Source organism: Electrophorus electricus, chromosome 18 (assembly GCF_013358815.1).
Source record: "Electrophorus electricus isolate fEleEle1 chromosome 18, fEleEle1.pri, whole genome shotgun sequence".
Taxonomy (NCBI): domain Eukaryota; kingdom Metazoa; phylum Chordata; class Actinopteri; order Gymnotiformes; family Gymnotidae; genus Electrophorus; species Electrophorus electricus.
The window spans coordinates 16536735-16557639 of record NC_049552.1 but is presented as its reverse complement, the minus strand read 5'-3'; the positions used below and the strand labels follow the sequence as shown (position 1 = coordinate 16557639).

General features: G+C 43.9%; 3 protein-coding genes across 5 annotated transcripts; 1 reads left to right on the top strand and 2 right to left on the bottom strand.

The window, feature by feature from the left end:
* Positions 1-683: 683 nt before the first annotated feature.
* On the top strand, positions 684-2446 carry LOC113579113 (myosin regulatory light chain 2, smooth muscle minor isoform-like). 3 transcript variants are annotated; one of them, XM_027012830.2, is made up of 4 exons: positions 684-770; positions 1334-1538; positions 1654-1815; positions 1994-2446. In XM_027012830.2, exons 2-4 carry the CDS (start codon positions 1355-1357, stop codon positions 2182-2184), a joined length of 537 nt encoding a protein of 178 aa, XP_026868631.1. In that variant the 5' UTR covers positions 684-770; positions 1334-1354; the 3' UTR covers positions 2185-2446. The 3 variants fall into 3 exon arrangements, with proteins under 3 accessions (XP_026868631.1, XP_026868633.1, XP_026868630.1); XM_027012832.2 differs by lacking the exon at positions 684-770 and adding an exon at positions 967-1215; XM_027012829.2 differs by lacking the exon at positions 684-770 and having other exon boundaries at positions 1225-1538.
* Positions 2447-3881: 1435 nt separating this feature from the next.
* Positions 3882-5913, bottom strand: ccr9a (chemokine (C-C motif) receptor 9a). Its single transcript, XM_027012817.2, has 3 exons — positions 5822-5913; positions 5635-5706; positions 3882-5534 (listed from the first exon to the last, which is right to left on the bottom strand). Exons 2-3 carry the CDS (start codon positions 5689-5691, stop codon positions 4500-4502), a joined length of 1092 nt encoding a protein of 363 aa, XP_026868618.1. The 5' UTR covers positions 5692-5706; positions 5822-5913; the 3' UTR covers positions 3882-4499.
* Positions 5914-9864: 3951 nt separating this feature from the next.
* On the bottom strand, positions 9865-14603 carry zgc:136930 (uncharacterized protein LOC563946 homolog). Its single transcript, XM_027012849.2, has 10 exons — positions 13999-14603; positions 13805-13865; positions 13612-13707; positions 13334-13513; positions 13060-13185; positions 11892-12112; positions 11674-11711; positions 10393-10473; positions 10094-10132; positions 9865-9908 (listed from the first exon to the last, which is right to left on the bottom strand). Exons 1-10 carry the CDS (start codon positions 14601-14603, stop codon positions 9865-9867), a joined length of 1491 nt encoding a protein of 496 aa, XP_026868650.2.
* Positions 14604-20905: the final 6302 nt, after the last annotated feature.

Here is a 20905-nt window from a genome sequence, read left to right as displayed (position 1 = left end):
TGCTATTCATATTTCATAAAGTTTCGCTAAATATTATCACTAATGTAAAAGTAAACTTTTCAGAAAGGTTTCCAAATCTGCCAGAAAATATCTTGTTAACTTTTAGGCCTACTTAGTTATCCAGAGGTAAATATTGCCTGCAGAAAAGGTTTTTAGAGACATCAACCTATGGAAGCCCATTACCGCCTTTTGAAGAAGAAAGAAAAGGCAATTCAGTATGTCATAATTATGACTTATAATTATGACTCACTGTCTGATTATTATTATTATCTCATAATTATGACTCACTGTCTCATAATTATTTATTATCTCATAATTATGTCTTATTATTTTGTAATTATGACTCACTGTCTGATAATTATGGCTTATTTTTCATAGTTATGACTCACTGTCTGATAATTATGACTTATCTCATAATTATGACTCATTGTCTGATAATTATGACTTATTATTTTATAATTGTCTCACTGTCTTATAATTTTGACATATTTTATAATTATGACTCACTGTCTCATAATTACTATTTATTATCTCATAATTATGACTCACTGTCTCATCATTTTGACATTCTGTATGACATTCTGTATGACATTCACAATTAAATCACTTTAATCCAAGCTAAATCCACCCCTTTAATGTAAATCATGGAATGTTCCAGCGCGCTTTCTAAGGCTCGGGCTCTTCCAAAGCCTAGCTGCGGAGGGGGTGACGTTAGTACATATTGACCAGTTTGCCGGCTGACTGGTAGTCATTTGTGTTGATCAGACAAGGTAGGTTGTCTTTTATCAGTATATCGGCCACAGATCCGTTTTATCTGTTACTCTGTTGCCAGCAGCTATTTTAAGCATTCACGTTAAGATAGCTAGCTAGAGAGTTGGCGGTGGCTCGCGAAGCTAAATAGCTCGCGCGCTGACAGCTGCGCAGATCTGTAACGCGCTGCGTGCCGGAAGTGCTTCTTGTGTATGATATAGCGATCGCATTGTTTTTAGCATGGCTACTGTTTTGCTTGACTCCTTTATTTAGTTGCATTATTTTTCCAGCAAATAGTTTTTCAACTCCTCAATAAATCGGCCTCGGGCGTTATAAGCTTACACCTCCTTCTGTTAAAGACTAGTTTATAAGCGCGATAGGACCGTGTTATATAGTTAGCTTGATGAGTTTACATGTTAGCTCGATAGCTAACACTGCCACACCAGACACAGAACGCACACAAACGTAGTCCTCCTTTAATAAACACATTTAAAACTACTAACATCTAAGTTTGGTAAATCCTGTCTTGTTATGTTTGATTCGCTAACAGAAGATGTTGTGTATTGCTACCTCTTCCCCTCAGCGTTTACATCTGCCTGCCAACATGTCCAGCAAGCGGGCCAAGGGCAAGACGACTAAGAAGCGCCCTCAGAGGGCCACGTCCAACGTGTTTGCCATGTTTGACCAGTCACAGATTCAAGAATTCAAGGAAGCCTTTAATATGATTGACCAAAATCGTGACGGCTTTATTGATAAGGAGGATCTGCACGACATGCTGGCGTCGTTAGGTAAGATTGTTCCTTGGAAATGTGTTCACTGCAGTGATACAGAATGTTTGGTTTGGTTTTGTGGTTGCGTAGCTGGAAGCTGAGAGTGCCAACTCCATCGCCTTTTTGTTGTCAGGTAAGAACCCCACAGAAGAGTACCTTGAAGCCATGATGAATGAGGCACCAGGACCCATCAACTTCACAATGTTCCTCACAATGTTTGGAGAGAAACTGAATGGCACAGACCCCGAGGACGTCATCAGAAACGCTTTTGCTTGTTTTGATGAAGAGGGCACAGGTAGCTCTTTAAAAGACCATTGAGCCTGCTGACAAAAAAAAAACAAAAAAAACAATTATCAGCTTTAATGGGTTTTTAACTCTCTTGTATTGATCTAACACTACATTACATTTGGCTTTAATGCAATTTGTTTTTATTCTAAATGCATTATACAGTTGTCTGGTGTTGGTCCCTGTAGGTTTTATACAAGAGGAGTATCTCAGAGAACTCTTGAGCACCATGGGAGACAGGTTTACAGATGAAGAGGTCGATGAGCTCTTCAGAGAAGCCCCCATCGACAAGAAGGGCAACTTCAATTATGTGGCGTTCACACGTATCTTGAAGCATGGTGCCAAAGACAAGGATGACCAGGAAACGGACGCAGTTTGACATTACGCACATGCGCACCATGCTTATGTTGTTCAGAAAGGTCATACACGTGGGCAGTAAGAAGCACACGTGCAATTACAAGGCCAGATTAAGGTAGTTAGATGCTACCCGTTGACTTCTCTTGTATTAATATACTTGTATATAAATAACTAAGTATATATATGAGTATTTATGGGCTACCCTGGAGTGAAACTGAACTGTGTCAGCGTTTGGAAAAGTTTAGGAAATAAACTCTTGATTGATGGCATTCTTCATTATAGCAGTTATGGAGTTATGTTTTATTGCAGACTGGTTCCTTGGTTTTGAGTACATACCTGGAGTGCCTTTAGGCCTGGATAATGATCAATTAAGTGTCAACTGTATGATACTGGTGTGAGTTCACTGTCTGTCATGTTAAGTTTAATTTTGCTTTTGTAATTGTTTAATCAGTTGGCTTAATGTCACAAAGCCAAAGGAAACATGAGAATGTTGAGACAATAGTTACATGTTATACAATCTAAAGAGAAGACAGCATGGACATGCTCACATAAAAATCATCTGTCAAAGAGAACTTTGACTTTTTTTACCCAAGCTGTAAGGAGTAGACACTTGAGAAGCAGGGGGTGTCAATGACGAACTAGAAAACTACAGCAAGTACTATTTTCTTAGTTCAACTGTCATTACAAATTAATAGCAAGCTCTGCAAATGTGAATGGAGATAATTATTCTTAATTAAAAAGTCTTAATGACATAGCCAAAAAGGAAATTGAAAACCCGAGTACTGGACTGTGACATTACTGATAAAACCATATCAGTTTACTTTAACATAATTCAACCAAGCAATTTTTAAACCATGCATTTTTTAAATGTTTAGGAGTGCTCAGTGCACAATATTAATAGTATACTGTGCATCACCATAAAATATACTCATGAGTATCTTACTTTATGTAGTGCTTCCAACCAGTCACTATTAGTTTTGAGTTAATGATATAATTGGGGTGTAAATTTACTTCTGCATAGTCCAATGTCTATGCAAATAGAGGCCATTATGTTTCTTTGTTTTGGGAAAGAAATACACCACTATGAGACCCCTTGCCACTTCCTGTCATGTGTGGCTTTCTGAACCAATCTCTGAGGTAGAGAACAACTTCTTCCTAAATTGAACATTTTGTACTCCAGTATCTACGACCCTTGGTGTTTGTAAAAAGATCAATAAATCAATGAAAAACTGCATGTAAATGTATGAGAGAACTGAGATCACAGCGTGTTATGGGACCTCTCCACACCCACACCTGCAAGGCTGATTGTAAATCAGAATTTTGCAGCCATTTCATATTATATACAAATAAAATAATCAAAAACGTCTGAGTCAGGCATGAAATGTAAATATTTTCTAAACAATAGGTTATGGTGTGTGCGTGTGCATGTGTGAAAGACGTGTCACCGTGTACTTATGAAATTTTATGTGGGTCTCCCCCATAGCACCACAGTGACAAAAAGGGTGCAGATCACATTGTCAACGGCTCTGTGACCACAGATCTATTACTTTCACTGTGACTGAGAGCAAGAGCTTCGCACGAAACACTTTACATATAAACAAATGCACTGTGTGCGTCACTACAGGAACAAAAAGTTGAACTTACAGCCACCTGTTCTCTGATGTATGTGTGTGTGTGAGTGTGTGGCAGATCGACACTGCTTCAAAAATATAAAAAAGATATATTTTAACTGGAATTTAATTCATTCTGTTGGTACAAAAACAGCAGCATGTGCATGTCACAGTTGGCTCAGTTTGGTCCTGAACTCATTCGCACTGAACGCACTGAGCATACAGCAGCATAAAAACAGTAAACACATACAGATGTACAAATACAACATTCTTGCACCAAATTTACGAAATGGGCAAAAAAGCAATGAGTCCAGAATATTTTGCTTAGAGAAAGAAATGGAAGCTTTTCATTCATAGCTTTTAGAACTCAGTGTAAACAGAAGAAATATAATGCTAAAAAAGACAAATTCAATATCCTTTGAATTGAAAGGATTTAACTTAACAGTCCATCTTTAGAAAGGTGTCTGGATTTACCCAACATGTCTCACTGAGCTCGGCATTACCAGTCTTCAGAGGGAGGTGAACATTCCTTCTCAGCTTTCTGGGCTTCGCCGTCTCAATGTGCCCCATCCCACTTTTTCTAGAATGTTTGATTATCAGGTGTCACTCGGCATTGTTATTGAGCCCCGCCAGAACAGCAGGCGGCAAGTCCCTTGTTAAGATGGAGTTCGTCCTTTGAACGTGGAACACTGACTCTCCGTGCCCCAAAATCTTCCTGCGTGGGCCTTCACAGTGAGAAAGCCGTGGTGCTCTCCATATCGAACATCATGGAGGTGCGGTGCTTTCCTTTCTTGCTGCTGCCTGGCAGGCAGGCCTGGAACAGTCTTCTGAGGTCGTTCCTGAAACGAACGCCAACAAAGACGTACAGGAAAGGGTTGAGGCAGCAGTGTGTGTAAGCCACACTCTTCAGCACCTGGGTGGCGACGTCGAAGCTCTGCGCTTGGTTGCAGTTCGTGATGGTGGTGTTCACTGCCTGGGTAGCCGCCACCACCAGCATGGTGTTGTACGGCAGCTGAGAGAGGACAAAAACTGCCACGACCGCCAGGACAACACGCAGGGCTTTGTGCTTCTCAAAGTTCTTAGCCTTCAGCAAGGTGTGGGCAATATGGGCGTAGCAGTAGACCATCACCAGGAGAGGAATGCAGAACCCCACGCAGATCTGGAGAACGAGCACCAGTATCTTTGTGCGGTTATTTTCATTGTTCCAATAGACCATGGCACAGAAGCGGTTGCCTTCCATGTCCACTTTAGAGCGCGCAAAGAGGAATTCGGGTATGGCCAGCACCACAGCCAGCAACCAGATGACCACACATGTCATCTTGCTGCACTTCAGCAGGCTGCTCTTGAAGTTGTGTGCTCTGGTGTTCAGCACGATCATGATGTAGCGGTCCACGCTGATGCAGGTGAGCAGGACCATACTGCTGAAGAAGTTAATCTTGTAGACCGCCGACACGGCTATGCACAGAACTGTTCCGAAGGTCCAGCCGTTGACAGCGTCCGCAGCCCAGAAGGGCAGCGTGCACAAGAAGAGCAGGTCCGCCACGGCCAGGTTCAGCAGGTACACGTCCGTCATGGTTTTCAGGCGGTTCTTGAACTGGGTGTAGATCCAGATGACCAGAAAGTTGCCCATGGAGCCCAGGATGACGATGAGCCAGTAGAGCGGAGGCTCGTAATGTTTGCGAAAGGTTCGCACATCACTCTTGTCACATGGGGACTCCAAAGTGTTGTAATAGTCGGTCATAGACCCTTCATCATAATCGTTCTGTGGAGGAGCAAACGAGCCCACATCATTCAACAATACCACAGATTTGATCAGACAGAAACGAGCATGTTTGTATGATGCTCATTTGTGCGCTGCTTACATAGGTTATGACTGATTGCATGATCGTTGTTGCTAAAGTGTCTGTCACGTTTTTCATTCTTCCCTTTGAAATCTGAAAGACAAAAAACACTTCAAGCATACATTTTTTGCAGAGAAACATCAGAGATTTTAAAGAAATGTAGAAAGTAATAAAAACTTAAATGCATGTAATTTAAAATTGTTCTTACAAAATTCGGTTAACTGCCAAAAAACCAAGTCACTCGTACTGCGCAGTCAGTGTCTATGTCTGAAATGTTTTGTTGCGCTGAAGCTTTATACTCTCGGTTTAACCACAGTGACGTGCGCCTTTTTTCTTCTTCTTTTTCTTCTTCTTTTTTCTACAACAGCAAGACTGCAGACTACAACAACGTTGTCAATGCGTTAATGATGAACACATAGATACTAACCAATACATTCAGTTACGGATGTCCTTCACTCTAAAATAGATGTAAAGATGATGTTTCCAAGCAGTTCAATAGCGTGAGTAGATAACAGTAAGCGATATGACTAAAGTGAGCGATATGACTAGTGTTGTCTTGTTATTACTATACTGAAGGGTTTTCTTTTCATTTTTATGATGCAAGATTACAAGTTTGCTTTTGCAATGCAGTGGCAACAAATGGTGCATACAAGTTACAGTAGACTGTACTGTTCACAGGATTTATTGGTTAAAGACTGATGAGCTCTGTATTACTCTTGAGCCTTATGTGAAGGAAAAAGTTCCTCTCTCAGGTGTTCTGCTGAGGCCCAGTTCCCCCCATAAGTCCTTTTGGTTCACGAGGGTGAAACACTCTTCCAGGCGCAGCATGTAGTCTTTGGTTACTGCATCTTATTGTAGGAGCAGAAACCTCCTTCTTCCTGACCTCTGTTGCTTGGGGATGCAACTCTAGTCCATCCGGTGTTATTATCTGCTGATGTGGAAAATGAGATTTACATGCTATAGATTCCTGTTTAAGTTACTTCAGCCTGTTTGCATCCAGAAAAGCCTACAGTATGAAACTACCTACAGTATGAAACTGTCCATCAAAGCCAGAAGTAAGGGGGGACGTATAAACAGGCAGGAACAATTACGGCCTGAAGAGCATGACCCAAGAAACCACACGACTCAAAGTCCATGTGAGAAAGAAATGTTGACGTCAGTCTCTGGGTCAGGGGAGTGAGGTTGGACCCAACCTAACACATTATATGAGTAGTGTGAGGGGACATCACTCACACTACCCAACCTCATACATTATGAGAACTGTGAGCAGGAATTATTTGGGGGGGACATGTTCCATCCATCTGTCCCCAGCTACACCTATGGGTGTTACCCCAACATGTTCCATCCATCTGTCCCCGGCTACACCTATGGGTGTTACCCCAACATGTTCCATCCATCTGTCCCCGGCTACACCTATGGGTGTTACCCTAACATGTTCCATCCATCTGTCCCCAGCTACACCTATGGGTGTTACCCCAACATGTTCCATCCATCTGTCCCCAGCTACACCTATGGGTGTTACCCTAACATGTTCCATCCATCTGTCCCCGGCTACACCTATGGGTGTTATCCCAACATGTTCCATCCATCTGTCCCCGGCTACACCTATGGGTGTTACCCCAACATGTTCCATCCATCTGTCCCCGGCTACACCTATGGGTGTTACCCCAACGTTTCATGAAGCCCTCAGCTGATCAGGGTGGACAGAATGAGTAGTATGACCAAACCTTTGACCTCCCAGTGTCTCAGACCTCTGAGTGCCTCTTGCCTTTAGGCTGTGAAGGTTCAAGGGAAAAGGGCTGACCTTTAATGTGATGCTGGTTAGAACCAGACAAACAGGAAACCGGCAGCAGTATGCAACGCTTAATAGTTTCATCACCTTCTTCTTTTTCTGTGTTGCTTCGGCAGTTTTTTAAATGTTTATCTCAGTGGTCAGTCACGCATGTAATGGTGAAGAAACTCTGCGAAGGAAGCAGACATGTGGTCATAGGAAAGTGAGTTGTTCACCCTGAAAAGACCACAGGGTGAGTCGGCCACAGGCCATGTCCAGAGACGTGCTATACTGGTAGCATCTAGTTTCTCTGTGGTTTAGTGCTCGTGTGTTTCAGACGTTTTTTGTGGTTTTTGTTGTCACCAGTACTGATGTCTGCCCAAACGCTTTCCCATGTCACTCGCTTATGTCTGTTAGCATTATACCACGTTTCATGCTATTAGTTCCTCCTTTCACAGTTTTGATGCACCTCTCCATCTACAATTATGCAAAACCAACCAGACGTCTACTTTCCCTTATCAGCCAACACGAGCCTCAGCCCGTCCATGTCCCGACCAACCACACACTGTTCACTTCTGCTGACAACACTTACAAAGACACTAATGAAAATACATGTACATGTACATTTAGTTTATAGCACATTACCATATAGCCAAAGATTAGACATGGTACGACCTGGATTCAAGGAGCATGATCGGAGACCCTGCTCTGCTCTGGGGCTACAGAGAAACATGCAACCTGCACTCAATGTGATTCAGTTTCATTTAGAGATGAAACTTGATTTAAGGGAGATTCTGAACAATGACGCATGTTTATGTGACTAACAGGTGCTGTGCAATTCCAGCTCTGAGGAGCTTTGAAATGAAACATCAGTGTAGTCCTTCTGAACCAAACCTGCTCATTCTGGAACATCCTGTGGTGAATTTTTGCACGAGGGACATCGTGAGAGGAGACCACATTCAGAAAGGGCATTTCTGAGGACACTTCTGGGGACACTTCTGGGGACACTTCTGGGGACACTTCTGAGGCGCTGTTGCTCAATCACTCACCCTTTATATACACACACACACACACACACTAATATACATATTTATATATTTTTTTATTTTTCTATAATATATATATTGATAAATATATATATATATAAGAGAGAGAGAGAGAGAGAGAGAGAGAGAGAGAGAGAGAGATTCAGAATTGTAGTGAAGTACACAAGGTTTTGAGAGAAACATTGTATTGTACTGAGATATTTTTCTGGAAAGTCTGTGTACTTTCATACAATTTAGAATATGTATACATCTCTTACCACAGTACACTGCAGCCACGTAGAATCTGAATAATATGACATAAAAGACTTGAGATGTCAAAGTTCCCTTTATTCTGGGTGTGAAGCAAAAACATCACATGGTGTTTTGTGTTGAGTGAGGTCATAGTGGTTTGGTACGAGACAAACACAAAATAGCATGATCAAGGCAGAGGTGTCTGAAGCTTCCTCTGTGCTCGCTCTCAGTTGACAGAAAAAGGCAAGCAAAGATTAACATCTTAACAGACCATGTTTCACAAGTAAACAAATGCACTGTGTGCATCACTACAGACACAAAAGTTGAACTTACAGCCACCTGTTCTCTCATGTATGTGTGTGTGTGTGTGTGTGAGTGTGTGTGTGTGTGTGTGTGTGTGTGTGTGTATGTGTGAGTGTGTGTGTGTGTATGTGTGAGTGTGTGTGTGTGTGTGTGTGTGTGTGTGTGTGTGTGTGTGTGTGTGTGTGAGAGTGTGTGTGTGTGTGTGTATGTATGTGTGTGTGTGTGTGTGTGTATGTGTGTGTGTGTGTGTGTGTGTGTGTGTGTGTGTGTGTGTGAGTGTGAGTGTGTGTGTCTGTGTGTGTGTGTGTGTGTGTGTGTGTGTGTGTGTGTGTGTGTGTGTGTGTGTGGCAGATCGACACTGCTTCACAAATGGAATTATAAAAAGATCTTTTCTTATCAGACCATGGCCAAAGAAAACACTGGCTTCCTGAGACGAAAAAAAAACAGATCCTGACAGTGACGGACAGACAGTCAGACAGTCAGACAGTCAGAGAATGTGAACGTTAGCAGTGGCCTGTCTGATAGTCGTAACCCCGGCTGTCGTGTAAAGATACATGTAAGACAAGTGAAGGCTCTATTTCATGACCAAGACCTTGTTTGTACCTCACCATCAGTACATGGAAACTCATACCTGTAAACCACTTCCTCTTTTTAATACTAAAAAAAGTGTCAAATCTGCAGAACTGAAATATGATAGCAGAGTGTACGTCACAGCAGCATATACAGAGTTTAGTATAGTGTAATAGCAAAGAACATGTGTTGTGCTTTGTTGTGTTGTGTTGTGCTGCCTTTGAACTGTACAGTATAGAATCAAATGGACAAAAACAGAACTTGGGTTAAATCTGGAATGCAGACTTATTGAAATAAGGACAACTCCCAGGGGACCATCGTCATAACTCCTCAGGAGGACTCGGTGTCGTCTCCGTCACTAATGACTGAAGTTTCTGTGTGTGGAGGGACAGAAAGATAAGAGTGACATATTGGCTTCACACAAATGTGAAGGAGACATGATGACTAAGAGAAAAGTCTGGAGACATTCAGGGCGTCAGACACCAAGCTTCCCCCATAGGCAGGCATCTCTGAGTCATAGAGCATCCACATGAACAGTGAAGGCATCGCTAAAATGTACCTGTGATGATCTCCTTGATCTGTATTCCTCCTCTGCCACCTGAAGAGAGAGAGAGAGAAGGATAGAGAGGAGACAGAAAGATGACGAGAAGAGAGGAGCAAAAGATAAGAAAGAGATGGTATCTCTCAGCTTCACGTAGCTCATCACAGCTCAGTAAGAAACTCAACATGCGTTTCATTACTCGATTCCCCGGAAACGGACACTGACATATCCCTACAGGTGGGCTACAGGTGGGCTACAGGTGGGAGTCTGCCTGCGCTGCGCTGAGGCCCTAGTGCTCCAGTAGGACTTGCCTTTGCAGATCCATCTAATGTGTGTTTCCATGGGGACAGAGGCATGGGGTGAATCCTGAGGGGTGCTGGTTTGGGGCAGGGCACTCCCTGTGAGACGGAAAAGCGCGGATGAGACAGGCCCCGCCCACCACCACACCACAGGGCTCAGTCCCTTACCTGGAAGAAGTAACTACAAACACCTGTTGACCTTGTGTGTGTATGGGTCATCATATATGGTGTATACACTTACAACTTAATTAGAAACACCAGCCTTGCACATACACTTACAGGCCTCTTTATTTGGCACACCTTCTTATAGGTACACCTGTCCTACAGGTACAGCTGTCTTACAGGTACAGCTGTCTCACAGGTACAGCTGTCTCACAGGTACACCAGTCTCACAGGTACAGCTGTCTCACAGGTACACCAGTCTCACAGGTACAGCTGTCTCACAGGTACAGCTGTCTCACAGGTACACCAGTCTCACAGGTACAGCTGTCTTACAGGTACACCAGTCTCACAGGTACAGCTGTCTTACAGGTACAGCTGTCTCACAGGTACACCAGTCTCACAGGTACAGCTGTCTCACAGGTACACCAGTCTCACAGGTACAGCTGTCTTACAGGTACAGCTGTCTCACAGGTACACCAGTCTCACAGGTACAGCTGTCTTACAGGTACACCAGTCTCACATGTACACCAGAATTACAGGGACATCTGTTTTACAGGTACACCGGTCATCTGCCTCCATTAGTGGCAGGTAGTCATTTTGAGTGGTGTCAACACAATCTTTCCAGTGTATCTGTGGATAATTCCCCTGTGACTGAGAGACTTGTGGTGACATGTCACAAACAAAGTTTTTCCATATGATAACGAGACAGGGAAAGGCAGTTCAGCTTAAATTTACACCGTATTTGTCACTGGAGCTGGACAGTGGTTGCACATAGTTTCACTTCATGTTTGGTCGGGGGAGCAGCTGAAGGTGAAACTGTAATGGATGAGAGTCATTTGGGAGGTAAACCAGATATTTAATGAGGTCACCTACCATATCTGCTTAAACAAGGACAGTGTGGGGGATTATACATGCAGGCAGGTTGCAAGGTTATAGTCACAAAGTAAACACACGCTATGTTTGCTAATTTCACTAAGGATCGACCGTTGTTTCTAACCATGCTGTTGCCCGTTGCCATGGTAGCCAGAATCTCCCTGAAAGCCCATCTGCAGCCTGACAGGGGCTGCATGTCTTTGCTGAGATTGGTACCCTGCTTGTGGGTTTCTGATAGTTGCTGTGCACACCAGCTTCTCTTACCTGAGAAAGTGTAGGACGTCTCTGTGAATTCTGGCAGTCTGAAAACCAGAGAATGAGAGAGAGAGTGTCAGGGGGAGGTTTGGAGAATGTCAGGCCTTAGGTTTCTGTTAACAAAAGAGCAAATAATATAAAAGTTGCACAATCCCTTCATGCCAGTCTAAATGAAACATGAGCTGTGGCTCGTGTCTGTGGGTCCTGAGAGGTTATCTGAGGCTCACTTGAAGTCGTCTCCTTCCAGGAGCTTCTTGTAGGTGGCAATCTCTACATCCAGGGCAAGTTTCACATCCAGCAGTTCTTGGTAGGCTAGGATCTGTTTGTGAAGATCAGCTTTGGCAGCCTCGATGGCCGAAGTCAGCCTGGTGATCTGGGCCTGGTACTCTGCCACGCCCACGCTCGCCAGGGTGCTGGCCTCAGTCAAAGCTTGCTCCAGGGTCATGTTCTGGGAGAGCAACCCCAAATCAACCATGGGTCAGCATGCAATCAAAAAATGTTGTCGAATTTCTTCAGAACACAGTTAGTCAGCTTTGAAATGCTGCCGGATAAACATTGTATGAGCAGCACCTCATAAACTCCTTTCCTGTTGCAGTAACCCTCTGAAAAGTACCTACATTCTAAGCATCGCTCAAATCCCCTAAGTCTAGTAATGAAGTCAGACCATGTTTATGACTTATGGATGCGTCTGCAATGAGCAGCGCTTCACCTTGTGTCAAACCACTTCCTTTCTCACATGACTCATGTTTCCTGTACCAGGTAGCTGTGATTTATTGTGAAAAATATAACGCGATGGCTGCTAGGCTATGGTGCTTTTCATGCCAGCCAGACTCATGCTGACGTTGGGAAAAGCAACGTGTTGTCCTGAGCACCCTCACCCCAGCTCAGCTTCCTCACACAGCTTTTACTTCCTATTTTCCAGTTTATTTATTTATTCTAGCTAAAATTCCCCAGGAATCCCCAACTGGAAAAAAATGTTTATGAGGCACTGATAGGGAATAACCAGTAAGCCATTCTGTAGAACCAGAGTTAAACATTAAAAACGAATGATCGTCATATAGGTGCATAACAAAGTCAGTAGTGTAGCCACCAATGACACACATCTACTCTATCTTGATCAAAACACCCATTACGCACAAAAAGGGGAAGAAAGTCTATCAGTGTATGAAAGCTGCAAGCTGTTACTGTGCAAGATTCCAGAGTTTTGATGGGTAAGAAGTTAAGCCTGTATTGTGAGAATATAATACGTATGAATACGTACAGGTATGTGTAAATATATATATATATATTTGTAGACTATGTAGACCCTCACCTGGGTGACAATCCCCTCACCTGGGGAGCGAGCGCCTCAAGTAGTAGGTAGTGAGCCACTCACCTGGGTGATGAGCCACTCACCTGGGTGATGAGCCCCTGAAGCTCTATGCCCAGTGCCTGCAGTTCCTTCCTGGCTGCTGTGATTTCAGCTTTGGTTTGAGCCACGGCCTCTGTGCTCTTAGCATTAGCAGTGTGTATCTCATCCATCTGAGGAAAGAGGACAAAACATCTCTCGTATTCTAGGGACCAAACCAGTTTAACACTAACAATCAAATTCAGAAGTAATACCACACATACAGAGCATGTCATTAAATATTAAACTTGATGATTTTATGTCTTAAAGTAATCTTTCCACCTTAAGTTTGTAGTAGGCTTCCGCCTCCTCTCGATTCTGCTGCACAGACTTCTCATACTCCACGCGCATCTTGTGGAGCGCAGTGGAGATATCGAAGGATTTGCCAGTGTCCACTTCGATCATGGAGACAGAGGTGTCCATGGTGGTGGTGCCCAGTTTGGACTGCAGAGCAGACAGTTCCTGTGGAGCAGCAGTGCAACAAGGCAACACCGCCCATTTTCAGTACATTTTCAGTACATTTTAATCACATTATTGCATGTCTGTGTCATGTTAGGTACCTCTTCCTGGGTCTTGGTGACAAACGCTAATTCACTCCTGAGGCTAGAGAACTTTGCATCTAAATCGATTCGGAGGTCAGATGCTGCTTCAATGTCCTAAAGATGGAAAGGCCGAGGTCAAAGGTCAAATATGCTTTTAGTACCTTATGAACTTGTCAGGTAACCACAGCTACTAGAGCGTTACGAGGGTGACCTTTTTCATAGCAGCATTATCAGACTCAAGCTGGAACTTGACGCCTTGCTCAAAGTCGAACCTTAAAAAAACAAAAGGTTAAAAATGTAAAAATACAGCGTCATAAGTAACATATATCATTTTAATTAAATCACATTACTGTAGTTTATATGTTTAACTTAAGATAACGACTTTTTTAAAGCAGCTTGACTCACTTGGCCTTGAGCTCGTGGGCAGTGCCCCGGACGTTATCCAGCTCGATCTCCAGCTTGATGGTGTCCAGGGTCAGTGTCTGCAGAGTGCTGCGGTACTCGCTCAGCTGGGCCTCGTACTCCCCTATGTTGGTGCTGGATGCCTCGGGGGACGTGTCTGCCCCTCCGGTCAGCTGAGACAGCTTGGCCTCCAGCGCGGCATTCTCCTGCTGCAGAGTCCGGACTTTGGCCATGTAGGTGGAGAAGCGGTCATTCAGGCTGGACAGCGTGGTCTTCTCAGCCTGGCGGGACAGGATGGGCACCACAGCAGGTCTCGGGCCTCCAGCAGCAGCGAGAGCCGACCCTGCGCTCAGCCCCCCCGCGGCGATGGTCCGGCCCATGGCGAACGCTGGGCTGGCAGCTAGAGCACCCAGACCCGAGCCCGATCCCAACGCGAGCCCCGCTGCGGTTCCTCCGCCAAGACCCAAACCGAACCCAAAGCCCAGGCCGGCTCCGGCGCCTCCCCCAAACCCCAGACCCAGCCTGCCGCCAGAGCCGCCTCCGGCCCCGCCCAGTCCCCCGGAGAAGCCGGACAACCTGGAAGAGGATAAGGACAAAGACATGGACATGGCAGACAGCTGTGGGCTAATGCTGCAGCTGGAGAGAGCAGTGAGGGACAGATGCTGGAGGAGCTCCGTGGAGGCTTATAAAGACCCAGCTTCAGGGAGGGAGGGCAAAGAAATTAGCCAGGACTTGATGCTAAACTTTCTATGCCCCCTCCACATTCCACGGGTGCTAAGACCAGGGGCCCACTCACCCTGAGGGAAGGCCCTGTTTCTGGATGAGTAATAGTGTGAAAGCTCTCTGTCAGCTCACTATCAGTCTACTCGCACGCACACTCACTCAGTGTTGCCATCAGCACTGACTTCTCTGTCCTACTGTGACATATGTCCACTCTGTCTCTGTCCTACTGTGACATATGTCCACTCTGTCTCTGTCCTACTGTGACATATGTCCACTCTGTCTCTGTCCTACTGTGACATATGTCCACTCTGTCTCTGTCCTACTGTTACATATGTCCACTCTGTCTCTGTCCTACTGTTATATATCTGTATCGATCCTACTATATGAATGACCGATGGCATTAGTTCTGTGGCTGATCTGCTGATGGAGATCCATGTGGGACCTGCCATCCCAGAAGACCAGAGAAATGTAGACAAACCGACATCTGCTGCACATATCATAGGACGTATCTTACTACTGAGGAGACATGAGTTCTCCCTAAAGCTTATTTTTGTTACCGTTGTTCATAAGATGTGGAATTTGACAGGCTCTGCCTGGTCTTGAAGCCCTTGAGGAGTTTAAGCAGCTGTGTAACAGATCCCTACCACCTGCCTGCTTCTCTGACAGGTGAATGGTGGCATCTGTCTGCCCAAGGCTCCGCCCACCTTTACACAACTACAGCCTGCACCTGCCTGTCTGGTTGGAACTGGATAAACAGAACATTAAATACAGTACCGCTAACCATCAGAGTCTGTAGAGCAATGCAGGAATTCAGTGCCAACAGCGAATGAGGCTGCATTTACACTCATTAAAACCCAACCTGTCTATACACGGAGTGATTCTGCTAAAGTCTCTATTGCATGTGGCAGCATTAGCGCAGACACACATGTCTTACCTCTATAGCTTTACTTCTGAAGCATATTCAGACCTCCATATTTACACAAAATGTGGCGTACATGTTTGTCAGGGCAGGTGTCCATCACTAATGGCTTCGGCACTTCTCAGTCTAGCACAAGAGTAGCAGCTGTAGACCAAAATCTTCAGGGTGAGGTGACATCAGGGCCACTCGGCCGGCGGGGAGGTGGCGTAGCACTTTCAGGCCTGCTGTGCTTTCTGTTGCTTCACAAACAGATCCTTCTGCAGAACAGAAGCAACCGTGCATTCATGTCTCTTCATCTCTTCATGTCATAGATAGAGGCTAGATAAAGGCTTGCACATGAACATGCTTAAGCAGATCTCGCCAGCTGCTGGAAATAGACTCTACACGCCGTTCACACATGAGATTAATGTTCTGCATTTACAAGAAAAGGTCTGAAACCCTTTTAAATTTACTTGGTTTTCTGCATGAACGGCTGTTAAACTGTGATCAGTCGGGTATGGCAGTTCCAATGATAAAGATATATTATAAATATAATATAAATGATAAAGATATGGTATAAAGTATAAAATAATAAAATATAATTTGAGTTTGCTGTTATAAGACTTTGAAGCAAAAAGCAAATATCTTTAAAATGCTGAGGGTTCATTTGTGAAGACTCATAAAAGTGCCATGTGCACCTGAGATTAACGCTTGCGCAGAGTGTTGAAACCACAGTTCCAACGTAAGTGGTACTAAATGCAATGCAGCTTCCCTTCAAGTAAGAAAGGTTTGTGTTTCATGTCCTGGCCAGATCTTATCTGATCTGCATGTGTACATTTATTTTCACATCTTATAGGGTGTTATAGACCTGTACAACCATATCACTCCAGGCCTAACTTACAGTTGGATAACCAGCAGACTACATACAGTGGCAACAACCATCAGACTCTGCAAATAATATTACGTGTTTGTGTCTATTGATCTGTTGATCTGTTCACATTACCCTGTTTGCACTTTGTGATTACTTCCATCTTCCCACAACACCTCTGTGGACGACACTCAAAGACATGTTCGAAAGACAAAGGTCCCAGATGTCCTAACAGAGATTCCACCAGCCAATTGTCCACTTTCTTAATGGAGCTTAGTGTCCTGTCCCTCATCATATAGAACCAGCCTTTATGTCTTCGTCGGGTTGATCTACTCAGTCCTAAAGCTAAACATTTCAACAGACCTGTGTGAATGGCACCAACCTCTTGGTACAGCTGTAACATGCACTTCTAGCCTGAAGCTTTGATTTGGATGGCCTGTAATCAGATGTATGAAGTTTTGGCATAATGTATAATGTCTTTCTGTAATGTGATTACTTTTCATTTTAAGGACATTTTTACTAACTTATTTAGTAACTGTGGGGCAATTTTAGAGACAGGAAACATTAAGACTTCTGTACCCAAGTATGAAACAACTGCACCAATGTCTAATCAACTTAATATCTGACTATTGGTTGTTATCTTTAGTTTGAGTAACAGAGTAATGAGTAATATGATTAGTAGTATGAATAGTATCATTTCCATAAAATATTTTGAAAGCCATTACAGTTTGATAAAAGTAATCATTAATTAACAGATTACATTCCTTGAGTAACGCTGGATGTTAGATTTATAAAAAGGTCTTACTGGAAAAATTAACATCAAACAGTCGTGACAGGCCACAGTGAACTATATTAAGACGATGTGGAAATGGTACCGTCTACGTGCTTTCTGAAGACAGGCTCAGGTGGGTTTGCGTTGTACTGTACGTAAAACCAAGAATGAGCGCCAAGCACTGCAGGACTGTTACCGACTGCGTTTGTGAACACTTTCGGAGACAATTCATTTTTATTAGAGCCTGCTGCAAAAATACAACTCACTTCTTATAGGAGAGTTAGGGAGGAAAGACTGGCAGAGAGACAGCCATCTACCTACTAAAGTAAATCTACCGAATTTGACTACATCCATTCATTCCGTCACAAAATTGTATAACGTCTTCTACAACGGACGTGTGGTTTCTATTAGATGACACGCATAACTACTCTAGTGTTGAAATTACAATTACTTCAAATCCCCACACCTAGTGGTAGCCGTCATGAACCAGTTAACGTCTGTTAGAAGGGACCCAACGCGTTTGCTGGGGGAGTTTCTAACATTAATCCGTCTGATCCACGTCGTTTGGGTGCGTCCATACCTGACCGCCCAGTTTGTTTCGTATCTGGCAGCCCAGAATCCAAATGGTACTGGGAAATGACCAGTGAGCGCAACCACAGGCCAAAACACAAACAGTCAAACTAAGAAAAGAAGACCTGCTGAGTGTAGCACTCTGGTCAGAGAAACCTGCATTTCAACCTAGCGCGATTCCTTAGACTCTGTTGACATATGGTCATTTTATTATTTATTGTAGTCGATATATTGCATATTGTTCCTTTATTTACATTTCAGAACAGGTTTTCTCTTCCGTAAATCCACTCAAACAGATTCAAAGAGGCTGTGCTTTCACTGTTGACCGAGTAAAATGACATGCAGAGTATTATAATCTTGTACACGGCGGGTAGGAGCGTTCCGGGGGAGGAGAGGAACTGCTCAGTCAACCCTCGTGGAGGAGCCGCCTCCGCGTGATCGACTGCGTGACGTTTTCCCGTGTTGTTACGAAAGCGAATTTCTAGAGAACACCACGTGGGATTACTGCGTAGTATCAGATGAAATTTTTTTAAAATGTATTCAGGATTTTCTTTACTGAATAATATACAATGACCTCCGACCTTTCTGCTAACTGAGATGGGCTTTGTATTTGAGGGATGGGTTTCAAAACTGGGCAAAAAATGGATCATTTAACAATATTTTTGATCTGAGGTGCATTGTTACTGGTGACTTTTCACTTAGCATGTGAATATTAGTCATATGTTTAAACACAGTCTTAAAGTGAAATCTATAACGCTATCGCTTCCCTATTATTTAGCTAGTCTGTCGATTTGCAACAGTGACCACAAGAAAACCTCTCGTGACAGTTTCTACTGTGGTCATATACTGTCATATAAACCCTTCAGTAGTAGTGAAGTGAACTCAGATGAGAGGATTAGGTTTAGGGTTAGTCTGAGTCTCAGTCTGAGACCTGCATGAAAACATAATGATTCGAATAGGCCTTGATTCCATAATGAAACTCACTGTTGAAAGTTGACCTTAAAACTCACCCTAGTTTTCAACTATGTTCGCATGATCAACAGTTCTGAAGCCAAATCTCACTACCTCTGAAAAGCTTAATGTTTCCCAGATCGCGCTGATGTTATTTATACAGGCCATTTCTCAAGGGGCTTTTCATTTCTCAAGCAACTTGGCAGAGGTTTGACTTTTCTGACGTCAGCAAGACAGGACCATCACTGTAAAATTACAACATTCCCAAGAATAAGGAACAAATCTTGATTATAACCAAACCCCAAATGGGGAAAACGGCTTCTGCTGTCTGACACCAAGTAGCAGAATATTCTGAAATTGCATTTTAAAAAAGGAAAATTAGACTCGCAGCCAAATGAGACCGTGACCCATAACTGAGCAGAACAAGCCTAGTAGGCCTATATTGGTTCAGACTTGGTATGAATTTGTTACATAATTTCTACACAAATTCTACACAAATCTTTCCCGTGCTCTGTGTAGATAAGAGGTTAACTTATTGCATGAACTTTGGTACAATTTGTTTACTTTGAATGCAGTGTTATGCTCGGACGGAATGACTTTTACACGGGGAGCTGGGCTAATCTACTTATTAGCAGCACCTCTCCGTGCGGCGCCATGCCCGTCATCTGCGCACTCCCACGTCAATAAAGACATTTTCCGCAGTTTTTCCCCCAAAGTGCTCGAGGAGGCATTTAGTTCTGTCATGCATGGCACAAATCCCTCGGGTGTAAATTAGTCACAGGTGATAATCATGTCGATGCCCTTTCTGGGAGGCAGACTGGTACCTGAACTGTAGGACGGCACAAGCAGCGTTTTCTGGCTGTGAACAGCGCGGGGTCACGTTTTGAAGCCAGCAGCACCACGGTGCTCCGGGGTGTAATTGTTTCCACGCCTCCCATGGGCAGAGAACTCCTCTCGTAACACACATTCCATCGTCAGGCTGTAGTCTTAACACACCGCTGTTGTCCGCTAGATCAGTGAAGCCATCCTGGACAAAGCTCGACTTACACTGCAGACAGAAAATGTACAGGCCAGCACTGAAGACCTTTGAAACAGGTACATGAGGCCCGGAGAGGCAGAAAGGCTGGGACATGCTGCCTGATGACAGATTATTTCATGTGTTACTGGAATGACAACTGGTGCAATGAGTGCTTCTCAAAGAAATACCTGTAACATGAAATAACGGTCAGTACTCACAGCTGCTGGGGTGGTGTGGGGGGTCAAAACTTTAAAAGTCTTACAGCTGTGACAGAATGGGGACTTTTGAATAAGCACTTCCCAACGTCTCCATCTGTGTGAGTGTGTAATTATGCAAGTTAGAGAATCACACAGCTTTCCTGAAAGCAATAGAAGAGGACATTGGCTGACTCTATAAAGTGACTGAGGACGATCCAGAGTTGAAATCCACACTGATGTATGTAGCGCACTGGGTCAGAACGCACGTTCCCAACCTTGAGATAAGTCTGCAGAGTTTAGTTTGAACTCCAGTGTGTTTGCTAGACCTGATTGCACTACTTCAGCTCTTCAGAAGATTCAGATTAGCTGAACCAGGTGTGATAATATAGGCTGGGTTTGAAAGTGTGCATCTTCAGGAGGCTTCAGCAGCTTTAAGACCAGGGACGTGTACCTGGATCTTCTCAGGTAGTACACTTACACCAGAGACACTGAACCTTACCACAGGAACACGGTTGGACCCTTCCTCTCTCATACAGATTTATCCATGTAGAGTTTGTAGCATTTGCCACTGATTTTGTCTTGGCTGCATCAGTATGTTGTAAGAAAACTGTGTGTAAAGGTGTGCGTGATCACTAGGTTGAGAGGGTAAGCAGTAAGGGGTGTGAGAGAGACTATTAGGTTGAGAGTGTAAGCAGTAACGTGTATGTGTGTGTGTGTGTGTGTGTGCGTGATCACTAGGTTGAGAGTGTAAGCAGTAACGTGTGTGTGTGATCACTAGGTCGAGAGTGTAAGCAGTAACGTGTGTGTGTGATCACTAGGTCGAGAGTGTAAGCAGTAACGTGTGTGTGTGATCACTAGGTCGAGAGTGTAAGCAGTAACGTGTGTGTGTGATCACTAGGTCGAGAGTGTAAGC

Bases quoted from the DNA above. Each gene is read 5' to 3' on its own strand.
- ccr9a (XM_027012817.2), bottom strand. From the start codon at position 5,691: ATGAAAAACGTGACAGACACTTTAGCAACAACGATCATGCAATCAGTC. The intron at 5,535-5,634 runs GTAAGCAGCGCA...GCTCCTCCACAG, and splicing joins TGCAATCAGTCATAACCTAT to AACGATTATGATGAAGGGTC.
- zgc:136930 (XM_027012849.2), bottom strand. From the start codon at position 14,603: ATGTCCATGTCTTTGTCCTTATCCTCTTCCAGGTTGTCCGGCTTCTCC. The intron at 11,712-11,891 runs GTGAGCCTCAGA...TCTGGTTTTCAG, and splicing joins CTGGAAGGAGACGACTTCAA to ACTGCCAGAATTCACAGAGA. The intron at 10,133-10,392 runs GCAAAGGCAAGT...CTCTCTCTTCAG, and splicing joins AACACACATTAGATGGATCT to GTGGCAGAGGAGGAATACAG.
- LOC113579113 (XM_027012829.2), top strand. From the start codon at position 1,304: ATGTTGTGTATTGCTACCTCTTCCCCTCAGCGTTTACATCTGCCTGCC. The intron at 1,539-1,653 runs GTAAGATTGTTC...TTTTGTTGTCAG, and splicing joins CGACATGCTGGCGTCGTTAG to GTAAGAACCCCACAGAAGAG. The intron at 1,816-1,993 runs GTAGCTCTTTAA...TGGTCCCTGTAG, and splicing joins TTTTGATGAAGAGGGCACAG to GTTTTATACAAGAGGAGTAT.